Raw genomic sequence first — 11,964 nt, forward strand, 5'->3', positions numbered from 1 at the left:
ATTCCTCACAGAGCTGAGCACAAAGCAGGAAGAGGGGACAGATGCTGGAGATGTTGCCAGGAAGAAGATGGGCTGCTCCCCCTCTGGAAGCATCTATGTATCCAGGTTCTCAGGAAGCCCCGCTCCAACTGTGTGTGACCACTGGAGCTCACGCCCAGCCAGGGCCTCCAGATTCTGCCTCTGAGGCTGTTTATCCTCTGCACCAATTAAACCCCTGGGAGAGAGGAAAAGAAGACACGGAGTCTGAGCCCAGAGACACTCAGAGCCGCAAGAGCAAAGACATGAGGCACCTGAATCAACACCCCCCTTCTAAAGTCACATGGGCAGAGACATCAGTGAAAGGGCTGGATACTGGGAGTGAGTGATTCCTGCTAAGCAGGAGCAAGTAAGGGGGAAACTGACCCAGTCTGGGGCACTCTGCCCAGAGCTGGAGAACAGAGGAAATTCCAGGGATACACCAGAAGATGAAGTAGAGATGCACAACAAACATTTGACCAGGAATTTATTTGGAAAATCAAAAACCCATTGAGGTAAAAACTTCACTGAGAAATACAGGTTAACCTGAAGCCTGCATGCCCTGAAACACGAGACCCTCTCCTCTTCCCTCCCCGACCATCCTGAAACAAGGAGAAACTCCCATCCAGGGCAGTTGTTTCAGGAATAATCTGAGTGTGTAACAGCCTGTGCCTGAGAACAAGGACAAGGGAACCTAGCTAAAACCCTTCCCTTCAGCTCAGTAACACACTCCCCCGACAGAGACCTGGCAAGGAACGGGAGAATGTCTCATAATAATACAACACAGTAATGGTAATAATGCAACTTTCCTCCCATGGAGCCTCTTTCCTCCTGAGCCTCTGAATACACAGTAACTAGTGACAATCTCAGAACTCCACGGGGAGGTGAGTGACTGCTAGTACGTGCATTGTAGGGATGAAACAATAGATGCACAGAGAGGAGGGGAAGTGGCTGGTACAAGATCACACCAGGAGACACTAGCAGAGTTGGTTATTGAACCCAGGCGTCAGGGCTCCCAGTCCCCTCCGCTCTAACCCATTAGACCTCACTCCCCTCTCAGAACCAAGATCCTGTGTCCCGATGCCCCCTGTTCTCCCTATCATACCATACTGCCCTCATAGGAACAGTGCAAAACCCCACCTCACTAGGGAATCTCCACCATGAATGCCCAAGTTTCCCCCACCCTGTCTGCAGAGGACTCCAATAAACGGTGAATTGCTCTGATATCCGGTCACTGCAGATTGGCAGCTCTCTGCTTTATCACTATGGCCCCACGGGACCCCTCGCTGCTTCCCTAAATAAATCCCCTTGTCCCAAGAGGTCTTAGAAGCTACAGAGACGACTCAGACACAAACTGCAATGCAGCATTTTTACCTTTTCTCTACATTGGAAAGTGTGTGGGGAACCTGCAGAAATGTCCCACTAATCCCCATTGCCTGCTCTCCCCAGACCCTGAAATGACCCATCTCCCACCGTACTGTGTTCTCTCCTCCTCTGGCCTCCACCAACCATTCCACCCTGAAACCCAAACCATCCGCCCACCTGCTGGACCAACCCAGACCATCTGCAAATGCAGCATATTTACACTTTGCTTTGGAAGGCCAGAGACCCATTGCCTCACAGGGAGAGCTCTTGCCACATGCTAGCCTGTGTGGAGTTTCTGGTGAGATATTAGAGAGACCTTCACCTTGTAGCTTTTCCCACAGACAGAACATTTATAGGGTGTCTCTCCTGTGTGAGTTCTCTGATGTGAAATAAGATGCGATTTCCGAGTGAAACTTTTCCCACAGATAGAACATTGAAAGGGTGTTTCCCCGGTATGGATTCTCTGATGTCTAATAAGGCCTGAGCTGTCACAGAAGCTTTTCCCGCATTCAAGGCAGTGGAAAGGTCTCTCTCCTGTGTGGATTCTCTGATGTACAAGAAGGATGGAGCTAAGCTTGAAGCTTTTCCCACAGTCGGGGCATTTATAGGGTCTTTCTCCGGTATGGATAATTTGATGTCTATTAAGGTGTGAGCTATAACTGAAGCGTTTCCCACAGTCAGAGCAGCGATAGGGTTCTTCTCCCTTGTGGGCTCTCTGGTGTGAAACAAGGTGTTTAATAAGTTGTGAGCTCCACCTGAAATGTTTCCCACAGTTGGGGCACTTATGGGGTTTTTCTCCCGCATGGATTGTCTGGTGTTTAACAAGGTTTGAGAAGTGAGTGAATCGTTTTCCGCAGTCGGGGCAGCTATAGGGTCTCTCTCCTGTGTGGACTCTCTGATGTACAGTAAGGTTTGATCTCTGATTGAAGCTTTCTCCACAGTCAGAGCAGACATAGGGTGTCTCTCCGGTGTGGATCCTCTGATGTTTAGTCAGAGCTGAGCCATCACTGAAGCTTTTCCCACACTTGGGGCAGTTATAGGGTTTCTCTCCTGTGTGGACTCTCTGATGGACAAGAAGGTTTGAACTGCGATTGAAGCTTCTGTCACACTCAGCACACTGATACAGTTTATCTTTTGGGCAGTTTCTCGGCTGCATCAAGTCTTTATTAAGGTCTTTCAAACTGCCCCCCTGGTGAGTGGATTTATCCCGTCTGTTCCCTGGATGGGCTCCCTGCTGCATCTCCGCCCTGTGCTGACTCTCACAGGTGTCTCCTTGCTCAGGACTGTGGGTAATGTTCTCTGCTAATGCCCTGGGCCGTTGCACTTGCTCAGGACCTTCCTGAGGAGGATTCCCCACTTCGTTCTCACTCCCCGTCCCATCACCTGCTGGGATAGAGACAGAATCCAGGAGTCACTCCCTGCACTGGGAGAATGAAAACCTCAGAAAGGGAAAAGGCAAATGGGGGGGGAAAATCAAAATAACTGCTGGGGAGATTGAAAAATCAGTAGGGGACTCCCCCCAAACCCTTTCCCAGCAGAGAAACAGGAGGGGACCAATTCTGGTTCCACATCCCATCTGTGGGGGACAGCCAGGTGTCAGTCAGGGTGGGTGGGAAGCTGTGTGTGACATCTGCCATGAGGATATGACACCTGCTAGGCATAATCCGGACCTGGGTGAGATGACACAGAACTGAACGAGACCAGGGGTTTACCATAATTCTGATACAGAGTTGTTTTCCAGATGTGCTGGGTCCAGGGAAATCTAAGGGACCAGGGAAGAACCCTGAGCAGAAATGGACCCAGGACTTCTAATACCCGAGGGGACAGGAATTCTTACCCAACGAGGTCATGTTCTCATAGTTCTCCTGCATGACGTCCCTGTAGAGGGCTCTCTGAGGGGGGTCCAGCACAGCCCACTCCTCCTCCGCGAAATACACAGCCAACTCCTCGAAGGTTACCGATCCCTGAAACAGCCAGAGTCCCCCACTCAGAACTTGCTGCCCCCGTCACAGTCCCACCAGTTCAGTCCCAGGCAGGGCTGCAAAATCCCCCTTCCCAGAGACAAAAGGAAAGTTTCTCAAAGCTTCCATTAAAAACACACAGTTTCTGTGTGGAAAATGTGATGCCCAGAGATGCCAACTCTGATATTTAGCTGGGATTTTTAGAAGTTTATCACAAAGATCTCACAATTCCTGGCACAGAACTCACACATTTTCCCCTTGCTCCACATGCCTGTCATCTTTCCACGACTTCCAGGGGGGCTGGACTCACACTGCCCTTATTCAAAATGGCTACAATTTTCCTGAAATTTTGGCATGTGGAAGTGAGGCTGCCCCTAGTAAAGATGGCTACCAGCTCCCATTGTTTTCAATGAGACTGAAGGAATATGGCTGCAGCTCTGGGGTTAGGAGAGTAGATGGGAAACTATGAGGATACATGGAAATATGGGGAGCTATGGGGAGGCTGAAAAGGCACAGGGGGATGGTGGGAGCTGGAGAGAGGCTGATGAGTGCTGGGGATTTGGGCATGCAGGTGCATGCGAGATAGCAGCAGCGAGAGGTAGCAGACTGGACAGGGAAAGACAGATGAATACAAGGACAGGTGGGGAGAGGAGATTCTGGGAAGCCATGGTGGGGTGGGCAGGAGACTGGCTGGGGAAGAGAGCAGACAAAATACTGATAAGGGAGGTGGGTGGAGAGGGACTGAAAGACACCTGTCCCGTCCCAGTGGCAGGGGAGAGTTAGTGGGTGAGGCAGTATTTTTCCATGTGCACTGTTGCAGGTGGAGTTTTGTCACTGTGATGTGATTACGTGTGCACACACACACTCACCTTACACATACATGCTGGGGCCAGGCAGCTCTCTCCCTCCACAAGTCTCAAAAACCAGGAGGTAAATAACAAAACATTTATTTTTTTTTTTTAAATTGTGATTTACCAGATGAACTGGAGAGGCAAACAGGGACATTTTGAAGGCAGTTTAGAGAGGAAGCGTGAGAGGCTTTCTTCCTACATTCATTATCGTGATTGTCAGCGATGGCACAGTGGTTTGGATGTGCCATATTTTCTGTCCTGGTGGAAGTCAGAAGGGACTTCCTCTGGATTAAGTGCTAGTTGGTGGCTATGCTGGAAGAAAGATCAGTGGTTCGGCAGGACAAGTACAGATGCTACAGAGCATCAGAAGACTTCTTGGACAACCAGATTCAGGAAGCACTGCTACCCCAGACAAACAAAGGAATTGGCCACCACAGAACCCGAGGGGCTAAGGCAGCTTGACACTGAGTGTTGCAACACCTACTTTTAGGCGCCTGGCAAATCACAAGAATAACACTGGGATCCACAAAGTCTGAGTTACATGCCTGAGCTCCCTGTGCAACAGGCACTTTAGAATGGAATCCACAAAAGCCAGCACCCTAGGTGAGCAGCTGCCTAAGCCAGCCAGTGGGAGATGCCAAGGAGAGAGGTGCGTCTCAAACCTCTCACAAAGCTTGGCATCTAAATCCGGGCTGCAGGGGGGCATTTACTTCTGCTAGTGATTCACAAACCGAGAGAAGAAAGTTATTCCTCTGCCTAAACTGCGTGTGGGACCTGACCTAGTAGACATGCTCAGAGGCTGCCTAGATCTACATAAAACAGGGTGGGGGGCAGGCCCTCCCCTGGAACCTTTAGCCCGGTGATTCTGACATTCACCCAGGGTGTGGAAGATTCTGGTTCAGTTCCCCACTCTGCCTGATGAGAAGGGATTTTGCTACCTCTCAGGTGAGTACTTTAACCCCACTAGGCTACCGAGTCGTTCTAACTTTATTTCTAGCCCAATTAATATTTAATTAAAATGGAACAACTTCAACAGGCGAGACAGAGCATGACCCGCAATAGAACATCGCATAGTTCGGTGGTTAAGAGGACTCACCTGGAGATAGCAGATCCCTGTTCAAATCCCTCAGCAGCCAGAGGAGGGACGTGAATGGATGGCCTCCCACCTCTTGTGTTATAAGGGAGGCCTGCCTTCCCCCTTGCACTCTCAAGGCTGTTTTGCGTAGATCTAGGAGGCCTCTAAGCACACCTACCAGATCTGGCCCCCCAGGAGATTTAAACACTCTGCCACCTACTATCCCTCGGGTTGTGAATAGCACTGAGGCTTAGGCAGGACAGAGATGTCTGGGTACCTAGGGTGATGCACACGCCCAGAGGCAGAAACATAGGCACCAAGGGAGCTCTTCCTGCAAAAACAAAGGTGCTGAATGCGGTTAGCTGCCTACAGGATTAGGCAGCAGCTGAGTGGGAGTTCTGCAGATCACAGTGGTGCCTAAAAACAGGACTTAGGCAACTCAGTCTGGGGGTTAGGTGCCCAAGTACCTTTGTGAATCTGGACCTCTGTTTTTAATGTTAATTTTCAAAAGGTGTTGGAACAATGGAGAAGTTCCATAGGACTGGAAGAAAGCTAATGTTGTGCTTCAAAGGGGTAAATGGGATGACTTGGGTAATTATAGGCCCATCAGCCTGACATCGATCCCAAGCAAAACAACAGAACAGCTGATATGAGACGTAAAGAATTAAAGGAGAGTAAGGCCTTGTCTACACTACAGGACTATTTCGAATCTACTTAATTCGAATTTGTGGATTCGACCTTATGAAGTCGAATTTGTGTATCCATACTAAATACACTAATTCGAACTTCTGAGTCCACATTAACGGGGCCGGCGTCGACTTTCGAAGCGGTGCACTGTGGGAAGCTATCCCACAGTTCCCGCAGTCCCCGCTGCCCATTGGAATGCTGGGTAGAGCCCCCAATGCCTGCTGGGGGAAAAAATGTGTCGAGGGTGGTTTTGGGTAACTGTCGTCATTGAACCGTCAATCACGCCCTCACTCCCTCCCTCCCTGAAAGCGCCTGCGGGCAATCTGTTCGTGCACTTTTCTGGTCAGTGACAGCGTGGACGCCACAGCACTGCAAGCATGGAGCCCGCTGCGATCCTCGCCGTTTTCTCCTCCTCGCACTTTATCGTCCACCTCTTCCACATTCAGCTGCTGAGAAATTGGGCTACTTTTCAATGGTTCTGCAAGCACTGGGGACCATAGGGGACGTTTTACCAACATGAACGTCGTATGGCCGGGCAAGGTTCCTGATGCGTGTGTTCTCAGGAACTGTGGGCTGCTCAGACGCCTGCTGGAAGGTAGTTTCTTCCCGTACCACGAAATAACTGTTGTGGATGTGCATTTGCCTATAGTGATCCTCGGTGACCCAGCCTGCCCGCTAATGCACTTGCTCATGAAGCCCTATACAGGCGCCTGGGACAGCGACAAGGAACTCTTTAAATACCAGCGAGCAGCGTGACCTGTGACTGTTCAGTTTCTTTACAGAGAAGCTGAACCTGCCCCTGTTTCTTTACCCAGTTACTGTTGACTCTCCTCTTCGGTTAAATACCCCGTTCTCCCCGTTTCCTCCACTTCCAAGACACGTGTAAAAATAAAATACATGTCACACTGTTACTGAGGAGAGGTTTCTTTATTCATGACTTTTCGTTAAAGGGTCGAAACTGGAACGCAGACTGCGGTGGGTAGGGTGTGCGCTGATGTAAAGACCGCCTCTAAACTCAAGGAATGACAGGCTCCTGCTCCTACAGCGGTCCGCATTGCCGGACTGCTTGTTTCAACGGAGCCTGCCATCCCTCCTTTTTGGGATTCTGTGTGCGGGGGGCTATGTGGCCTTGTGGCGGAGGAGGACGGATACAGATTCCTCTGCTGCGTGACTCAGCGGTCCACGACAAGGACCGCTGTATAAGATCTGTACCTGCCCTCCCCCGCTAAAAAGTCACATCCCCACCGCCCACACAGAACCTGGAAACCACCTCCCATACCGACCACGGTGCCTGCTGACTGCACTGTGTGTGTTACCCGCTGCTGATCCGGCCCCCGTGTCTGTACCCTGCGAAAGGTGCCTGTCCTATGCAATTAGCAACGCACTTCCCCACGCACCCCATTCAAACACAGTCTTCAGTGAAGAAACATGACGGAAACAGTACTTAACAGCAAAGTATTTTTATTACTTAAGTACACAGTTATGGGATGGGACTGGGATTGGGACTTGTTTGAGTCTGGAAGGGAAGGACTTATGCAAATGTAGGGTAGGAGAGCTTTTGGTTACTTGAGCACTCTGCTGGGGTGCAGTGACAGTATTCACGGCCCAGGGCGGGCATCCTCCTGGTTATTTGAGGTGAGGGGGGAATGTGACTTTGTGGCGGGGGAGGGCAGTTGCAGAGATACTGCCGGGGGCTCTGTCCTGCAGCGGTCCTGCAGAACATACACAAGTCGCCGGAGCGTGTCCGTTTGCTCCCTCAGTAGTACAAGCATTGCTTGAGTCGCCTGCTTGTGTTCCTCACGCCACCTCTCCTCCCATTCGCTGTGTGAGCGCTGGTACAGAGAGACTTTCTCCCTCCACTGCCTCTGCTGGTCCGCCTCGGCTAGGTAGCAGCCCACACATTCATCGAAAATCGTGTCCCTTGTCTTTTTCTTTCGCCGCCTAATCTTCGCCAGCCTCTGCGAGGTGGATGCTGTGGCAGGTCTGGAGACAGTGGAAGCTGTGAGATGGGAAACAGTTAGTTAATTCCTTGCAATGATACTTTTTTGCGAACAATTAACTGAGTCTAGGCTGTCTCTGTGAATTTTTTGTTGAGACCCCTGTGCCTGCTGTTGCACAAATCATTTGCGCGGTGGATTCTGGGTAAATGTCGCCAGTCATTCCTTCCTCCGGGAAAGCAATGGCAGACAATCATTTCGAGCACGTTTTCCATGAAATGCCCTGGCACACGCCATAGCGTGGCAACAATGGACCCTATTTTGCCTTTTGTATATGTCACCGTATGTGTACTGGATGCCGCTGACAGAGGCGGACCAGCAGCGCTACACAGCAGCATGCTTATGCTTTTGCATGACAGCAGCGATGGTTACCAGGCATACTGCACCGTCTACCATACCATGAACTGGTAAGAAGACGGTAATAAGATGGTCATGGTTACCTGTCCTTTTGCACTGCGCCATTTGGTGCTGTCATAAGTGCCCCTGGTCGATCAGCCAGGGGCGCAAAAGCAAAATTTGGGAATGACTCCCCGAGTCAATCCCTCCTTTTTGGGTATCTAAAAATAGAATCAGTCCTGCCTAGATTATGGGCAAGTGTACTAGAGAACCACTGTATCATACAACCAGAGACCACAGCTGCTCTCTGTCCAATCCTGCATAAATTTTGAGCTGAACGCTATTCACAGGGTGTGCTCCTGAAACAACCCCAGCTGTTCATTCCGTTCTTCCCCCAGCCTTCCTGGGTTCCAATACCATTGTCCCCCCACTTGTGTGATGAAGTAATATAGAATGCATGAATAAGACACAGGTAGTCGTTTGTGAGAAATGAGTGGAAGGAAGCCTCCAGCTGCAATGATAGTCCAGAGATGACATTAAGGGGTGTGGAGGAGGGAGCCACTCATCCCTCTGCTAGTCCAGGGGCAATTGAATCTTTTCTTTACAATGAAGGGTGGGGGCTGATGGAGCTCAGCCCCCTGTTGCAATGATGAGGACGGTTACCAGCCATACTGCACCATCTACCATGAAAAATTAGGGCCAGGCGCCCTTGATCAACCTCACAGATGCTAGTACGCATGGTTACCAGTCCTTTTGCACTGCCCCATGTGCCAATAGGCTGATGATGAGGATGGATTTCCATCTTATTGTACCATCAGCCATCCATAGCGTGGGGGGAGCAAGGATGTTGGTGTTGAGTGCTGCACCATCGCGTCTATCTGCAGCATTCAGTACAGATACGGTGACATGTAAAAGAGTCAACAGAGGATTGTTTTCCCTTTAACTTCTGGGGGTCGGGGGGCTGCGTAAATTGCCGAGCTATGCCCCGACCCACCGCGGACACTGTGTTTGACCCTAGAAGCATTTGGAGATCAGCCAAGAATGCAAATGCTTTTCGGAGACAGCAGGAACTGTGGGATACCTTGCGTCCTCGTTCCCCCCTCCCTCCATGAGCGTCCATTTGATTCTTTGGCTTTCCGTTACGCTCGTCACGCAGCTGCGTGCTGAGTCTGTGCTATGCCGTCTGTCCGTTTATTTATTAAAAATACTTTGGACCAGGCGTAACGTAACATTTCTTCCCCTACTTAGATGCAGGAGTCTCCGAGCGAGATCACCGTGAGGACGGGCACTGAAGGAGATAGAGAGCGCGCATGCTGCGTGAAATCTAGCACGAACCACGGACCTATGCAGCCGTGCTCTGGGAGGCAGTGCTCCCTGAATACCGCGTGAAAGCCTCGCGCGGAAAAGTGTGCTACCACGGAGCACCCAATAAGGCAGCTCTCCCCAGGAACCTCCTGCTGATGCTTATCGATTAACGGCAGGAGAGCTTCGTGGCATTCTCCCAGGAGGATTTCTGTTCTATCACCATATATACAGAGACCTCCTTTTCACACACTTCAGATTCCTGTTATATTAAGAATAAAAGTTAACATGGTTAAAGCACTTACCGACAGATCCTACCCCTGATTCAGGATCCGGGTTCCTGGCCGGGGAGGGTTGGTAGGGGATCTCCGTGACGGTGATGAATAGATCCTGGCTGTCGGGGAAACCAGCGTTGTAAGCGCTATCGCCTGCCTCGTCCTCCACAAACCCTTCCTCATCTTCCCCGTCCGTGAACATCGTCGAGGAACTGTCCGTCGACACTGTCCCATCATCAGAGTCCATGGTCACTGGTGGGGCAGTGGTGGCAGGCTCCGTAGCGTCCGTTGGCCGCTTTGATTTTTTGGTAGGCTTGTCTGGGGTCCTTGATTTTCACGCGGCGCTGCGTTGCATGACGGCTGTATCCTCTGTCTGGATCATGGCTTTGGAGACCTTCTCGTAGGTCTTTGCATTCCGTTCGTTGGAGCGCAGTTCCGAAAGCACAGATTCCTCGCCCCACACACCGATCAGATCGAAGAGTTCCCGGTCAGTCTATGCCGGGTCCCTCTTTCTATTCAGAGATTACATGAACTCCTCTGCTGGAGAGCTCTGCATTGCTGCCGGTGCTGCGGAGCTCGCCCCGATGTGCAACCAGAACGTCAGATTCAAACCGCCCAGACAGGAAAATGAATTCAAATTTTCGCGGGTCATTTCCTGTGTGGCTGGGCAGAGAATCCAAGCTCGGGCTGCTGTCCAGAGCGTCAACAGAGTGGTGCACTGTGGGATAGCTCCCGGAGCTACTAAGTTCGATTTCCATCCACACCTAGCCTAATTCGAACTAGCCATGTCGAATTTAGCGTTACTCCACCTGCCGGGGTGGAGTACCAAATTCGAACTAAAGAGCCCTCTAGTTCGAATTAAATGGCTTCCTGGTGTGGACGGTTGAGCGGTTAGTTCGAATTAACGCTGCTAAATTCGAATTAAAGTCCTAGTGTAGACCAGGCCTAATACAGTTAATGTCAATCAACATAGATATATGGTAAATGGATTTTGTTAAACTAGATATTTTTTTAAATGAGATTACAAATTAGATTGACAAAGGTAATAGCACTGATGTAATAGATTTTCTGTAAGGCATTTGATTCGATACTGCAAGACATTTTAATTAAAGAAACTAGACTGATACAAATCAACATGGCACACACTAAATGGATTAAAAACTAGCTAAGTGACAGATCACAAAATGTAATTGTAAAGAGGGAATCCTCATTGAGTGGGTGTGTTTCTTGAGGGGTCCCACAGGGACAGCTCTGTGTGCATGGCATGTGGGCGGTGCTAGGCGGGCCGGGGGGGTGGGCTTAGGGTGCAGGGGGCCAGGCTGGCCCAGGGTCTTAGCGGGGGTCCTGGCACGGGCAGCAGGGGTCAGGCCTGCACTCACTGGTGGGAAGCGGCAGCCCACCTTGACGGCTTCTAGCATCGCTCTGGGAAGGGGGCGGAAACCAGAAAGAGGCGGGGCAGGGGCAGGAAGAGGCAGGGTGAGGATTTGGGGGAAGAGATAGAGTGGGGGTGGGGCCTGGGGCGGAGGGGGGAGGTTGTCCCTGGCCCCGCACCCCCCTAGGGATGGCCCTGCTTATGTCACTCAGGGGAGTGGCTTATTCACACCCCAGCGACATAACTGGTAGTGTAGCTATAGCCATAGCTGATGAAGAACACCCTGTAGCTTGCACGTTTGTCTCTCTCACCAACAGCAGTTGGTCCAATAAAAGCTATTACCTCCCCCACCTTGTCTCTTCCCTAACTGGGCAGAGCTGGTTAAATCTGCCAAGCTTCGCCTTCCTGACAACTTCGCTTCCTCGAGAGACAAAGGGCAACACCCTCCCCCCAGGGCCTCTTCATGGTTCCCCTGCAGCCCCATTACCTCGTCCTCCTGCTCTGGCCCCTGGGGAAAATCCTGACAGGACCTCGGGGCAGCGGCTTCATTTCTGTTAAAGCAGCTCAGATGCTGCTGCAGGCACGTTCACAAGGCAGCAGGTTCCCAGGGCCTGTGAGATCAGTGTCACTTTCCTGCCCGGCCCCAGCCCTTCCCCCGGGTCTCTCCCCACCGGCAGGCTCCGGCTCAGGGGCTGGTGTCGGCAGAGCCCGGGGCTGCCCCAGGGGCT

General features: G+C 51.2%; 1 protein-coding gene across 1 annotated transcript in view; it reads right to left on the reverse strand.

The window, feature by feature from the left end:
* Positions 1-325: 325 nt before the first annotated feature.
* The window catches only part of LOC123346795 (zinc finger protein 436-like), a 33,360-nt gene continuing 21,721 nt past the window's right edge, over positions 326-11,964 (reverse strand). The window contains exons 6-8 of the mRNA XM_044984254.1: positions 11,724-11,787; positions 3,218-3,366; positions 326-2,766 (exon numbers count right to left, since the gene is read on the reverse strand). Coding sequence (XP_044840189.1) covers positions 1,658-2,766; positions 3,218-3,366; positions 11,724-11,787 — 1,322 coding nt within the window. The 3' untranslated portion in view covers positions 326-1,657. The remainder of the gene's footprint in view (positions 2,767-3,217; positions 3,367-11,723; positions 11,788-11,964) is intronic.

This window comes from Mauremys mutica, chromosome 12 (assembly GCF_020497125.1).
Source record: "Mauremys mutica isolate MM-2020 ecotype Southern chromosome 12, ASM2049712v1, whole genome shotgun sequence".
Lineage (NCBI taxonomy): Eukaryota > Metazoa > Chordata > Testudines > Geoemydidae > Mauremys > Mauremys mutica.